Source organism: Aythya fuligula, chromosome 8, assembly GCF_009819795.1.
Source record: "Aythya fuligula isolate bAytFul2 chromosome 8, bAytFul2.pri, whole genome shotgun sequence".
NCBI lineage: Eukaryota > Metazoa > Chordata > Aves > Anseriformes > Anatidae > Aythya > Aythya fuligula.
The window spans coordinates 11,644,977-11,660,971 of NC_045566.1; the positions used below are offsets into that span (position 1 = coordinate 11,644,977).

At 39.0% G+C, this 15,995-nt stretch overlaps 1 protein-coding gene across 1 annotated transcript in view; it reads left to right on the top strand.

Moving 5' to 3' along the window:
- ST6GALNAC3 (ST6 N-acetylgalactosaminide alpha-2,6-sialyltransferase 3) overlaps positions 1-15,995 on the top strand; it is a 215,864-nt gene that overhangs the window by 96,842 nt on the left and 103,027 nt on the right. The window contains exon 2 of the mRNA XM_032192727.1: positions 874-1,068. Within this exon, the coding sequence (XP_032048618.1) occupies positions 874-1,068 (195 nt within the window). The remainder of the gene's footprint in view (positions 1-873; positions 1,069-15,995) is intronic.

The following is a 15,995-nucleotide window of genomic DNA, read 5'->3' on the forward strand; positions in this document are numbered from 1 at the left end:
CGTAAATAGTTTGTCCAGAAGTAGTTGACTGCAATATTTTAAAGATAGATGTTCCCCTCTCTTTTAGCTTACTTCTTTTAGTTTTTCTCCTGTAGACTGAGGAGTTACCCAGGGAAAAGGTTGGTATCTTTTTGTGGTTGTATTAACCAGTCCAGCCAAATGGATAGGTCAGAGGTGGAAAGCAAAGGTTAATTAGATACAGGCTGCAGATCTGGTACATTATTAACAGCGGAGGTCATCTTGTCCAAGATACTAATGCCTTTGTAAATTTGTGAACCTGGAATAAGGCAGCAGGTTGTGCCGACTTCACCGACCATTCTAAAATATTTAAGATTAGAGTGTAAGTTCTGTTGCACAGAGATGATTTAAAAATAGCACACAATAAAGAAAATCAGCAGTGACCTTTGTCTTCACAGTAGACTTTATTTTGTGTGGCTGCAAATGGCATTTGCACTTTGTATATTTATTTGTGCCCACAGCACTGATGATTGTGCATAGAGGCTTTGCTGTGAATGTTTACAGAAAAAAAATCTTAATTACAAATACAAATAAAATTTAAAACTGGTAGATGTGTTTTGAAACATTGTAAGAAATAAAACGATAGTTTTTGAGCAAAGTCAATTTATTTCCTACCTGTTCTAAAAGAAAGTCTCAGTCCCTAAAATACACATTTATTGAAGCAAAATGAACCAGTACACCGGTCTTCTTTTGTTCTTGCAGCAAGGTGACTACCATACAAAATAATCTTACAATAGTTTTCTAAACCATTTTTCCCTCATCCTACAATAGGAGATACATTTTTAAATTAAAATTAACTATTCATTTTAATACTTTTTTCTTTTTAATACTTATTTTTCTTTCTTTGTATTACAGAGAAAGTCTGTTGTTGCTGTGAGTTTCATTGCAGCATTCCTCTGTCTGATCATCGTTCGTCTCACCAATGAAGTAACTTTCCCTTTGATTCTAAACTGCTTTGGACAAACCAGTGTCAAGTGGATACCATTTTCTAACGGCCAAAGGCAGCCTCTGAGAACTCACTATGGATATGTAAACGTGAAGACACAAGAGGTAAGGCCTCGTATCAAAAGTGCTGCAAAATAGACCAGTAAAACTCTCTCTGATCCCACATAACTTGTTTTCTACTGCCCAGTGTAAAACCTTAAGAAAGGAGTGTGTCTGAGCAAAGTGTCTTTTAAAAGTGTGCTACCACTTAAACAACCACTTAATTATTTTCATTTTTGTACTGGTTGCAGTGGATAGAAAAGCGAGTTGCCCTCAAAATAATTCTTGGTTACAGTGACAACTGAATTTTACACAAGCAAGAGAATTTTCCAAATGAATTCCAACCTTCAGACTATACACATGAAGTTGTATTGTGTATGTTTGTAATAGAAGTCTTAGGACTTAATTTTGCCTAGGATACCAAAGTTAGAAGTAGTTTATCTGTATTTCTATGTGCATAGAAGAAAAAGAGAATGATTTTTGTTATGAATGTTTGTAAGTTTAGCAAAGATATAGAGCTGGAGATTTAAAGGGTTTTTCTGAAACTGGGTATTTTGTCTATATTTTAAAAATGCATTGGCCTCTAGCTCCCTTGCAAAATACTTTTTTTGGGGTTTGATAAAAGAATATTTTACAAGGACTTTTGCTTTATACTATCTCGGTTGGCAAAATGTCTAATGACAATGTTGATTTTCCATGGCAGTGGTGCTTTTTCTGCAAAATCTTCCCCTTTCTGTCTTTGTGTGTACTATTATTAAGAGATGCAAACTTGGAAAATAAATTTGCTAACATAAAAAAAGAAACAACAACTTTCTAAAAGCTCTTTCTGATTAGTTATAGCACTGTCAATCGTGAGAAATACTTTGGGTTCCATTTACTACTAATTTTTATTTATAAAATTGTAATGATTATATTCATGAATTGGATAGTTTACCACCTCATGATACTCAGTCCTACAAGAGCATTGGACAAGTTATTTATTATTTTACTGCTAGAGAGTTAAAAATGAAAATCCTTATGAGAAAGGACTGTAGTCTTTAGGAGATAGCTTCTTTTAAACCTCTTTATCTTTTAATTGTTGTTCATGTAAGATGCATCATTGATTATACTGGAGGCCAAAGTACTTCATCTGCAGGGCAGAAAAAGGACAAGCACCAGAAAGGAAATCTGTTTGAGTCAGGGTGAATCTGAGTCCCGGTGAAATGAATGAGAGCTCTGCTGTTGAGTTCAAAGAGGCTAAGGCTTCGTCCAGCATATCTTAAATATAAAAGCACCAGGAACCCACTAAAAATGAGAGGGCAGTGTGTTCTGTGTGTCACTGGGTTACGTGATTGCTACAGCCACAGGCGTGGAATCTGAATGAGGCAGAGCTGCCACAGTCACTTGATCACTATCAGTCTGAACTGATAACTGAAGAGGAGAAGAGCATCTAATCCATTTTTATTAACCATTGCCTTCATCAGAGGTTAGATGTAGCCTGTGGGAGCCTTAATTCATTCTTAAATTTGATAACACGCTTGGAAGTTCTAACAGTAAATCGAAATGAATGTCCTGAAAGTTGGTGTCCAGTACTGATTAGTAAGACATTTGTCTCAATTTAGCTTAGGTCATGAAGGACTCCTTAAACTTAGTAATTTTAGTTGTTTTCCCTCTTGTACTTGTAGATTACATTAATATTTGCTAATTAAAATGATAATGAAGAAACTGAACATGCCCTGCTAATTGTGAATGCACTATCTTCTGACTTAATTATTCCCAGTGCGAGAGAAGTTTTATTGTGCTGCCCATGTGAAAAGCTTTTACGCAGCTCATGTTCCTAACCTGCACTCAGATGTTCTCTGTGACTACAATCTATATAACAGATTGCTTTATAAAAGCGTGGAAATAAGCACTGGCGTACTATTTGTATTAAAATGGCCAGCATTTCTCAGTTGTTCAGAGATTAAAGCCACAGTTCTATCATTTCGGTAAGTGTAAGTGCCAAACACATTAAATTTCTGCTCATTTCATAGGATTCAGATATCCTTGCCTAGTGTTTTTATGCTGCCATAGTATGTGAGATAAGCAGAAGCTCCAGGCTGTGAGGGCAGCTAATGCCCCAAACAAATGTAGCCGAGGCTTTTACAAAAAGGGACTGCTGCCATCTCATCAGTGAGCAAGGACTAAAAGGTGGGGAAACTATACCCTAATGAATTATTAGAAATGTATGTGGTAGAAGGGAAGATAGGAGAGAAGGCTTTTAAAGACATGAATTATGGTTTTCTCTTTTGTTGAGAGAATCTGTGCACACCCACTGAATATGTTCATAGTCTTCTAGGGTGTCTTTTGAAGCCTGTCACCACACTGGGCCCTACATGTCTCCTGCTGTTTGATAATGCTGCCTTCTGTTCCTCACCCACATCCAGCATCCTTCTTCTGTCTTCACCACTCTCTGTTCTCCTTTACCTCTCAGGCTCCACTCCTGCAGCAGTGTGCCTGGCTGCATGTTGTTTGCCAGCTTCTCTGTGTACTAAAATAACACATATGCAAGGTCAGCAAAACAAGGTAATGAATGTACTTTAGCACCAGCCCAGTCAGTCATCTAATATTCGTTTCCCATTCCTCCCTCCAATACTTACTCTCCAAGGAAAAAGGGAAAAGGGAAGAAAAAGCATCCACCTTTAATCCATGGAGGGGGAAAAAAGTTGGAGTTAGGAGGAGTTAATTTCTTTTGGGTAAGGCTGGATGGGATAAGAGCTGGAAACCTTATGAGGTGACGGAAAATCAATTACTTCGGTGGTTAGGGCTAAAGTGATCAATGATTTGTATTAAAGAAGGTCAGAAAATATGGTGATATGAACATTTGTACTTAAGTAAAAACCAGTGACATGTATATTATTAGGTATGATCGAAAAAATGCTTTAAAGGCACATTTTGAGTATGTTGTGTATTTGACTTGACAGTATAATTGTATGGAATTCTTATTATTAAAAAAGTCTGAAAACATTTTAAGATTACTCTAACTAGATTATATGGGAGTATTTAATATAAACTGCGAAGAGAGACATAACTTAATCCCTAATTAGGGCTGTGCATAATACTGTGTTGTTGCTATGGTTTCCTTGATTTGTAGCTATAGCAACAGCTTTAGAAAAACTGACTTTATGTACAGTAAACATACTATATTTGAAGTATAAATAGATGTGAAGTGTTGTACTATACTGGCCCATTATGTCTAGACACATTTTAATTTGACTTTTGAGATATTTCGGAAAGAGATGATTCCTCACCTAGAATACTTGCATCCCATCCCTTCCCTTCCCCACAACACAAGAGGATCCCTTAGTCCTCCGCAGGGAGATTTCTCCCTTTTCAATGCCCACATCTGGGAGGACACTTTCAGATTTGCCTGATTTGCAGTAGCGCTCTCTCACCTAAGTACAGGAATTTTGACCTTACAGTGGAAAGGAGGTGTATGGCTGAGATGACCTTTACCATCTTTTCTGTCTCTTAATTCCTCTCCCTTGAACCTGTGGATTTTGGTGATAGGCCCTGAAATGATGAAATCCATCTTTTAAGAAATGCCATGTCTATGGTGCTGATTACTTTTATCTTATTCCTGGTATTTTTTCATATAAAATTTAATTTTGATACAACTCCAGAGTGGATACCTAATTGAAGCCTATTGTACTTTGAGTAAACTTCACGCCCCCACTCCAAGCTGATGTGATGATACTTCTTGTGTATCAAGAATGGGCAAGCAGATAAAAAGAAGCAAGTATAGAAAATATAACCTTCGTCTCTCTTCCATACTACTCCTACTCTACAAAGAGTTCTAGCAAAATTAATGAACACCATGTATTTAAATTGCGGCATTATGACATCAATTTAAAACCCATTAGCAGTTTGAAACTTTATGCTGAGCAAGTCTAATAGTGTTCTTGGATATTTGACTGTGCTTCCTGAAAGGTGAATTTTGAATAGATTTTTATTCTACCGTCAGTATTAAAATAATATAGCATTTTCTTACATACGTAAAATCTGAAATATAGCTGCAATAACACTTGAAACATAATTATAAGAAGTATATTCAAGTACTATACAAAGATTAAAACTGTTCTTGGGAAAGGGTACGTTCTGAGATGACCTAAAATCCTACATTAAACTGCAGCTGTGAGATCTAATGGCTTAATCTAAAATGAATTCAGAGGGAGAGAAAAGGCTTTGTTTCATGAACATTGAAGAATCTCATAGTATAGCGATGAGCAGTAGATAAAATGAACAGGCATTGTAGCTGTTACGATTTTTTAACTTCTTTTGTAACTGAAAAACCCATCAATACTGTGTTGATATTGAAGACAAAAATTTGGAGCATATCACGTAGCATTCTGTCCTGGGATCTGGGCAGACTACTATACAAGCAATAACTGCTTGCCAGCTGTGGCAGGTAGAGCCACATACATATAAGAACATAGAGACCTTGTTTTTTTCTTTTTACCAGGAGTTCTGTGGTAGATCTCAACTGAAATGAATGGGGGTTTCCATGAATTTCTATTTAGATGAAATGTTCCAGGTATGAATAAAAAAAAGAAGAAGCTGCAGACCTAATGCTTGTTTGTGTATTAATAATAATTATCAATAAGGTCATTTCATTAAAAACATCAACAACAACAACAAAAACTAACATACAATGAAAAACAACACCAAGTATAGAGGAAAACTAACATAACATGCAGAAACGCAGGCTATGGGCTGTGCTCTCAGATCATGAGAGAAGGCACACACCATTTCTGCAAGAGCAAGAGCGTGGTTGTCAAGCATGTTAGGAGTAATCATAGGAAGGAGCCGTAGCAATCATGAGAGACCATGTTCTTATAAAAGTTTAATAGCTAAATTTAAAAATGCACAAAGAAAGCAAAGAATGTGATGGATGTTTTAATATTAGTTTCTTTCCAGATATGGGAAGTCAGCAATAATTTTAAAAGGACTGAAATTGTAGAATGAAATACTTAAAATAAGGAAAGCTAGTGATCCGCCTGGGAGGGTTTAGGTTTAGCCTTAGTGGTGGATGCAGAATCACTCTTACTACGAGAAGAAACTGAGGGAATAGCACTGGGCTTCCTTGCTAAAGCAGAAGGTACCAGGCAGTGAGCTTGGACTGCTGCGTTCAGCGGCCTTCGGAGGTGTTGGTTTTATTCTCTTGCAGGGAAAAATTGGGTCCTAGAGAGACTAAAAAGCTACATCAAGCAGAACTCCCTGTAACAAAAAGTTGCTTTAGTCTTTAATTTCTGACACATTCATGATTTCCATCCTGTCTTTTCCTTTGGGACTTTATTCATTGCTGCAGCTTAAGAATTCATAGGGTATTTTGTTAAGAAAAGGTCATTTGCTTCTCTGCCATCTATCATTGATAGCCTTCCTAAGACACAATTTTATGTCAGTTGCTCATTTACATCATTTCAGCTTTAGTAATCTTGTAATCATCACCATCATAATAATAAGAGAAGTAAAACTAAACACGCCACATGTTTCTGGATATTTTTCTGCTTCTGCCTTATAAATTTTCAGGAACAATTTTTGCTGGAAATATTACAGAAGGATTGGCTACATAACATTGTAATGACAACGTACTGCTTGGTACACTTCTGAGAGAGATTTGTGTATACATACATTTTTTTCTCTGTGTTTGCTAACTGTACTGGAGCTCACATTCCCAGCGCAGGGAGCTATAGGCACATGCTTGAAAATAAAATTCCTGCCGACGACTTTAACCACTAGGAGCACATTTTACATTATGGATATGGAGCTCACTAAACAAATTATTGCCGGAGTCTCCACTTGCTTCTTCCTCTTTCCAGCACCTTTTGGCCTAGGAGAAGAGCAAACCTTCAGAATAAGCTGCAAGGTCCACCTGGCACCACTCAGGCTGTTATGAACCTACAAGAGGGAAGGGAGCACAGATCGTGTGTGTCCTCAGTAGAATAAATCCTGCCAGCTCAGCCTTTTTTCTCTGTATATATGGAATTAGTTTAGGTTTTTAAAGCTGCCACAACTCGGATGGTGTCTCGTGAGGAAAAAGTCAAGTGCCAGGATAAATCCATCAAGTATTCTGTACAAAGGAATTAAATCTGCTCCACAGAGCCTGAATGTGATGAGCCAAGCAGTGTTGCCTGCATGGCAGCTCTGCTTTTTCAAAAAACGGCAAAGGAACTTGAGATTGCTATCAGCCGGCAAGCTATGCCAAAGTCAGTCCTTAAAGAGTCTGGTCTGGTAGGAATAAATGTGCACAACGCACAGAGCCCTGGGCTGGGTTGCTCTCTTGCACAGAGCTTACAGGTTATACCAGAAGAGGTGCCTGCTGTCACAGGTATGCCATCTATCCTGGTTGTATGTTATTTCCAGAGATTTCTCCCACTTTCTTTGGGATTTTTTTTTACTACTGCTGAGGGGAAGGTTTCTGTTAGATAACACTAGTCTCCCTCCAAGAAAGTTCCAGCTGAGCTTTCCATGTGAGGAGCGTGGAGGATGGACGCCTGTCCAAATGAGAGGCGCTGTGAAAACTGACTTGAGGACATTTGGGAAACAGAGACAGAGTTAAGTTTTGCAGTCAGCCAGCTTGACAGAGAGATTTCTATCAGTAAATTTTGTTTTTAGCCAAATAGCAGCAGGACCAGATGAGATGAATGAAGCATTCTGGGAAGGAAGAGAGCTGGGAGGTTTTTAACAGCTTCTTGAATGAGGCCAAACCACAGGGGAAGATGTGAAAGGTGGGCTGGCCAGAGTAATAAATGGACAAGGACAAAGCTTACTATCAATGGAAGGAAGGAGAAGCTTGCTATAACCTGAACATGCTCATGAATTCTATTACCATGATATCATCTCAGCTTTTGTCAATAATATTTGCTAAATGAAGGGCGGGCTGGTTGGCATTATTAGCAAGCAAGCTGTCTTGTGTTTCATTTCATCAGCCGAGAGAGCACTGTTCTGCCATTTACACAATTTCATCCCAACACTGCTGTTTAAAAATTAAGACGCCTTCATCATAGCGAGTCCAGTGGCAGCCTCCTGTGTTAGACTCGGGGTCTATTTCTCAGAGAGATTCAAGGTGTGCTTTGCAGCAAAGTGTCCCTAGTTCTGGATGCAGAGATAATGGCTAAGGTACTCTCTGTACTGGTGCACAAAATACACCATGGGGTAAGAGCAGCCAGTGAAAATGGAGTTTTGCTCGTATAATTGTTTCTACACAAGGGGCTTCTGCTGGCTCTGGCAATCAGGAATTTTAGCTCTTTGAGCACTTGCCCAGCATAGCTATTCTGGCAGAGCTGTGCAGCACTGGGCGGACCTGAGGCTGTTAATACTTCCCTGCAGGGAAGTGGAGCGCCAGCCTCACGCTCGCAGTCACACATACATGCATGGGTGTGCATGTAAACACAGCAGCTAGAACTTGCTCAGGAGACAGACTTCTAACAGTGACAATCATGCCAATTGCTGGCTAGTTTTAAAGCTACTGCCATCTTCCTTGAAAGCCTTTGCTTTCCAAGTTTGCTCCCTTGGCCATCTGTCATAGCCTGTGTTTGGCAGCTTCAGGTTCTGCTGCACAGCTCTGTGGATTGAATACATAGTTCTGTCTTTTTATTGTTCTCTGAGTTGGTGGAAAGTTTGTACCGCAAGCCTTTTCTCTTAGGCTTTTTGTTAGATTAAATTGTGAACCTTAAATGCATTTCGTCTGCTAATCTGTGCTGTCTGCTCTCAGACTGGGCTGGAACAGGTGGGCTGGTGTAGCTGTTGCATAGAAAGAAATGAGCTGAGAGACCCTCTTAGAGCAGATGCAGATCGTATCAGCAAAAAAAATTTAAAAAATTGCTTTTCTCGGGATAGCCTCTTTTGTCTGACTAAATACGTTGATTCGTACTACCAAAAATGTGGTATTTGGTCTGTAAGAGATCCTGTATGACTATCTTAAACCTCATGTTCCTTACTGGCATAACTGTGCTCGCAGCGTGTGCATTCAAGAGCTCTACCTGACACAGTTACGCTGTATGTAACGAGGAGCTAAGTTTTCTGTAAGCATAGCACTAGCTGTAATTTTTGTCTGTCTATTCATCGTAAATCATTTTTGCACTATCTCTCTACCAATAAGTGATATCACTACTAACATTGAAAAGTTCATGGTAAATCGTGTCCATGGGGCTGCACCCTTAAAGAAAAAGCAATTCAGTTTGGGGAGGGATGGGAAGAAAATGAAGTTCTGTGTTTATTTGCAGTATTTCTTTCTTCCATCTATATCTTCCCCCTCCCCATTTGATATATTTGTCATATTCAGCTAGTCAGAGATTACAGTAATCTGTTTCTTCCTGTCATGCAGGAAAACAGTTGAGTTGTCCATTAGATGAATAAATACAGTTTTAAATGAAGTTCCCAAAAACAGTGCAAAGAAATTACTGAAGTGATTTTGTGATTGTCCACTTAATAACAACAATTCATCCTCCATTTTTTTCACCCACCCCAGGGGTGCACATTACTGCCTTCACCTTGTTCCTACCAGTTCAGTCCTCTTTTCCACAAGTAATAGCATCATTTTTTCGAAGTACAGCTTCTTGAACTTGTCTTTAAGAGTATCTCATAGCTAGGACCCAGAGTTTCAGATTTGAAAGTGATGAAAATGTCACAGGTCTTGGATCAATATTTCTCCAGGGGGTAGAACCTGCTTGCTCCATTTAGGGACTGCAAAGAATTCACAAGGGCTTTTTATTAACATTACACCAGCCAAAGTACAAGTTGGTTTGGGTTGATTCCCGTGGTTCTAGTTCAGTAATGCTACCACCCTCCCACTCTCCCTCCCGCCTTTTGAGTTCTTGTTCCTAGTAGTCATGTTCGTAAAGAAAAAATACTGTTTCTGTAGCACATCTCATTAAAGAAGGAAAAAAAAAAAAAAAAAGGTATTTTTCTAAGCTCTTTTTCCAAATCTATTTAGACTCATGAAATGCCTAACTGCAGGCACAGAAGTCACCCCAAAGTAGCACCAAGGTTGGTACACTGAAAAGCTCAAATCAGCACTGGCAAATATCCTATAACAGAAATTACCCATAAAGGTGAAGGACAAAGTTTGGCCTTTAGTTAAAAACAGTAACCCACTATTTGATGACATACAGTATATTATAGGATTGATCAATGACTGACGATTTTGTTCTCTGGTGTTATTGTGTAATTAATTTTATTGCTTTGTTAACACTTTCTAGCTTAAAATATAGCTTCTCATGTCATCCCGTTTCTAGCATGTAATATCTGTCCTATTTCCTGCTCGCTCTTCCCTTTTGGATCCAGTGCACATTGTCCAGAAGTGCTGATTTCTTCCTTCAGCCTATGTCCTCTCCAATTTGGCTTGCCCTTCACTGCCCAAAGTGTCTTTCATTAAGTCATCAGATTACCTCTTCTCAGAAAATATACTACCATTTAGGACAGCTTCTAAGGCACAGCTCGGAGATTTGGGGAATGGGGTCTGTTTTTAACGAGCCAGCTACTGCTGCATTCTGTGCAAGGTTTGTTTCCTGAATGGATTCAAGGTGTAGCCCCAAGATGAATGCGTTGTATTGATCCAGTCTTGAGGTGACAGGCTTTTGAAAAGCAACCAGGAATAGATTTCAAACCAGAAGAACCCATGGCAAAATTGTGTCTCAGCTCAGGGCTCACATACATTTTTAATTTTTTTTTTCCAATGTCTTTACAAGTACAACTTCTTTCTCAAATGGGATGAATCTCTCAAAAGTTTATTTGCAGCCATGCAGGTGTCTTCCAAAGGCTTAGAATGGGCACTTTTCAGTGTTTTTAAGACTAAATAGGCTCTCTGGTAAGAAGGCAGAGAAATGTAATTTTCTCAGACACATATCAGGTGTTTCTTCATTGATCCTCTCTATGGCAGAGCTCCAGGCAGTCCCACAGGAGAATGTCTTGGGGATAGAGGGAAAGTCTGATGGGATCCCCCATTCAGGTGAGTCCTGGAGCTGTCCTATTTATTTCTGCTCCAGCTGATCCTTGGTGTTGGATATGCTATGTCATCACCAGCATCCGTGACAGCTGGAGGAGCTGGTACTATTACTAGAATGCAAACAATGATACTTAGCTTTGACCTGCTACTCAGAAGAGGACAGGCAGAGGAGCAGGCTGGAACACATGAGAACTAGTCTCAATTTCTGTTCTGCCGCTGGCCTGGACCGAAGTATTTCCTTTCTTCACTGCTTCAGCTTCCTCATGTTTGTAAGAGCAGGTAGCGTTCCTGAATCGAGTCGCTTCTGGGAAAGTTCAGGAAGCGAAGTTCAGTCAGATTGAGTCTCCTTGCAAAATACTGGGGGATCCACTGCCCCTATATATTATCACTTACTGCTTGTGCATTACTGCCCGAACACTTTTATAAGAAGAACAACAAAAATAATCTTTGCACTGTACTAATGCTTTATTCTGATCGACAAAGGACAAGGCAGTGCAGGTACTGTGACAGCAGTGTTGGCAGACATTGTATAATGATATATAGCAACTTGCCTAGGCTGCCATTAGTTTTTGCATGAATTCTGTCTGTCTTTGATAAGCATGTGTAACTCCTAATAAATTATTTTGGAGCTGAGCGCAAGAATCAAGGAGAAATGGACTTCTGTAAATATGGAGACTGGCGATAGCTGAAAATGAGAAGGTAAAATTGACAGATAATTGTAGATGAGAAGTCATTTTCAAGCAGTGGATGAGAGTGATATTGCTTCCTGTTTAAAATGACGAGTTGCCTCTGCTGGGCACAACGCCAGGTAAATCCTGTCATGAAATCTAAAACATTTGCTATGTTCAGGCTGTTGGCAATCATGTAGGAACCAACATTGTGGGGCTCCTTCCACTCGCTATTTAATGGCTTGTGCCTGTTCTGGTGGGTGTTAGCCAGAGCTCGTATCCTGGGGAAGAAATGGCCTTCTGTGAGGTCGTTTATCTGAATGCTGCAGAAATCTTCTGCAAACCTTACTATTATCATAACAGAGTCCTTAAAAAAAATAAAATTATAGTGACACTCTGAGGTTTCTGAGATTAGTGTCTTCCTTTAAGGCCTCTATTTCCTCTGGTATTACTTCCAGTCCTGTTCACTGAAACTACAGTGCCTGTCTACCATGAGTAGCATGAATAATGCATATATTTTCCTACTAGTTTCAGCGTGCTAAATAGCAGCATACACAAAAACTAAAATCTAGACCTGAAGACAAATAATTGGCTGCTCATCTCCCTGCTAGTACGTGATTGACCCATATTCCACATTAACTCAGTTTGTAACCTGCTTGCTTTCATATTTACCATTTTTGGGCCTTTGCCCACATCCCTTGGAAGGTCCCGCAGTGGACTATCAGTTCACCACTTCAGTTTTCCCTCACAGACTGAGATATGGAAAATACTACAGCTGTTTATGCCTCTTTCCTTCCTGCTTCCTTAAACATATGAAATATTTCCACTTCTCATTCTCTCATTTCTTCCAGTGTAAACAGACGCTTCCAGTTCCACCTTTATCACCGTGTTATCAAGCAAATCTCTTCCTTATTTTTCCTAATTCATGCATAGCAGCGGTCTACCTGCTTCTCACGTCTCAGCTATCTCAGCTTCCCAGAACTCTGCGTGGGATTCACCTGTACTGAGGGAGCAGACGACATATCATTACCTCTGCTTCTAGATACCAAATTACCCGGGATTTATTTTTCCTAAAACGTCTTGGACACCTTTTGCATGAGATGAATCGCTTCACAGTTTCCCAGGATGATACCCAGCTGGGTACTTCCCTCTTGCTTTTCCGCTCTTTCTGCAAATGCTATTTATTTTCTATTGGAGAACATTTGTAAAGATAAGGCAGATTTAACAAGATCGCAAAGATTTGTGTTGTATGAGGTCAATTAAAAAGGGTTTAGAACTTAAAGGCAAAGCATTTTTTGTTTGTTTCAGTCCATGTGAGCAGTTTGAGTTATTGCTGAAAATAAGATTTGGGGCCATTTTTTCCAGCTTGAGCCAGTTTTCTTTAGCATTCTTGCAGTTTAAATGCTTTTGTTCATATGAGGAACAGGTTTCATAATGGAGTGTGCAAGATCTGTTAGGAAATTAGCTGTTCATTTTATGTTCATAAACACTTGATTTGTATGTATATTTATAGTTCTTGCACTTTCAGATTACTTATGCAATTATCTAGGAAATTGTATTCTGAATTCCTGAAAAACAGTCTTTTTTATCAATCATTACCAAATCTGAAAGTGCATCTAGTAATTCCCCCTCCCTCACTAAATGTCATCTTTCTTTGAAAAATCTAGTTTGTCTGGCAACATCTTTATAAACACAAACATAACTTTAGCAACCACATATCACTAATAGACATTTCTACATTAGATGTGACTGAGTAGATGATATAGTTTAATAGTTCTTAAAATGTCTTTAAATGTTTAAATTACTAGAGGATTTAGGAATTCAGCATTTTTGTTTCTTTCCAATATGAGTGTCTCAGTACATAACCCTTAGTTATTTCTGGATGCAATGAGGTATTTGTCTACATAAGGATGTCCTGGATTTCTACTACTTTCTGTGTATTTGAGATGGGACAATCTTAAAAAATAATTTAAAAAGCCAACATGTTCTACACAGAGGTAGAACTATTATTTAATGACTTACAGGACGTGGGAAGGGCAATGTGTTCTTGATTGCTTGTTTGTTCTACTCCCGGTATCTCTGGAAATGAAGCCCAAGGCTCTCATGCTTTGAGGAACACGCATGCATCTGTACGGCTCTCTTCCTGTTCACTAGATTTGGTATTTTGTCAGATTCATACCCAAATTCTGTTGCCATTTGTGAAGCACTGCTTACAGCTTCCTGCAAGAGTTTTAGAGCAGAGGTGACTCAAACGAGTTCAGGAAATATCCATATATCAACAGCTGTTAGTCTCAGCCCTGCGCTCAGCGATATTTTAAAAATCCATATTTTGCACCATTGTAACTAAACTGTTTATGGGAGTCAGTGATATTTGTGGTTGTAATATAAATCCTATTATGAAAGAATGCCCGGTTTCATTTGCAGCAGAAAATGAGCTTGACACGAGCTTTGGTCTATAGGTAATAGGTTCTTGAAGGCTCTGAGAGGTACTTTCAGCAAAAAGTTAATCTGGCAAATTGGTGGAAGTTCAATCCACAAATGTACCCTTTTTTGTAATATGCAGTTGATTGTAACAATTACAGATGCTATTTAATGGCACCATCCTTAATTTTTCCACTGTGATACTACCTAGAGGATTTGTTACTGATGAAATCATTATAGAGTTACAGGAGTGAAATAGGTTGCTACTGAAATTGGTCTCAAAATCTAATTGTAACTTCACTGGAATTTTTCCCATGCTGGATATTAAGTATATGCATATTTTTTTTATTTTTACAGAAGCGGTGTTTTTATTTGTATGCCTAATTTTATTTCACTCTCTACTGTGTATATATTAGGTTTGGCTTCTTATTTTCAGTTGTGGTGAAAGATAACTTTAGTGTAGTTTGCCTTTCAGTTGATTTTCTTCCATTCTTATTTTACTTGTCACATGAATGAATAAAGCACCTTATTTCTTTCCTTGCAACCTGCCTAGGATTACTCAAATTAACACAAAGAAGAGCTGTATTTTATCAATACCTGAAAAGATACGACTCCTCTCAATTTCCTTTTGAGGGCTTCTCTGGGAAGAAAATCATGCTGCATTATTTCTTGCCTACAACGCAATTCAGATTTCTATTAATTATTTTAATCAAATCTCTTTTTGTACCCAGAAGTTTCTTGGCTTGTGATTGTCCCTCATTTTAGGTTCTGACAGTGTCTGAATAATAAAACAGAGCAGAAATCCTCTAGCTTGGTCATAGCCCATGAAGAATGGTTGGAATCCTTGCTCTGAAGGGAGGGTTTCTGTGACTGCCCGTGTTCCCGGTATGCAGTGCGCCGTCCTTTCATGCCATCCTGTATTGTTCTAGCTCTTACTGAAGATACTATGTGATATCTCACCACTTTCAGAAAGACAGCCTGACATCCATCATTAGCTGAACCATTCTTTCTTTCTGCTCTTGATCTTACAATATAGATTTATTCTATGAACGCTGAAAAAATGCTTGTGTCGGTTCATCAGATTCTCTCCCTGCGGTTGCAGTGCTGGGGCACAGGGGGAGTAAATGACCACCAGCTGCCACCTTTGTCGCCAGCCATAGACTGAATTTGTCTGCTGGGCTCAGAAGAAAATGGTGTAGAAATCGCTTTTCTTTAATTTCCCATACTCTTATGTTTCTTGCATTTTTGCCTCTCCCTAAAGCAGCAGTCTGGATGAATGATTCAAACTTAATTTGATAATTATTGCTGCAAATTTCCCTTCAGGAAACTTGAAATTCACAAATCCACGTTTCTAAACACTTACAGTATATTCTGCATTTATACAAAATGCGTTACTCTGTACTTGTACTGAGTCGTCTCATTGTGCCTGGAAGTATGCTACCCTGCCTCCTAAACACAGGGAGCTTTGCAAAGCAAGGGGGGCAATATCATCTCCATTGTTTGGATAGCCCCGTGGATTTCTATTATTTTGCTTAACAATTGCTTCCCAAGAACCTGATACCAGAAGCTATTTGTTAGGAGCAAATATTGTGAAGACCATTGTGCTTATATCCTACTGTGGCGAAAATTGCCATGGGATTGTTACCTTTCACCCAGGTGGTCCCCACTGATGGGCAGAAATGACCTTGATTTAATGGCTCATCTGAAGGCAGACAGCTCTAACTGTGCATCGCCATCCCCCAAAAGCGCCGCTGCAGCGTCAGCATTGGACACGAGCCCACGTCTCAGTCAGAGCTGTGCATCTCTGACCTTCCAGCACAGAGCCAATGGTGCTGCCAGCTGTGTTATGCTGACAGGCAAAGGACTTTGTTTTGATATCCAGAAGTAAAGAAATTGAGCTAAACACACACACTGACTTCTACTGCTGGAAAAAAAAAAAA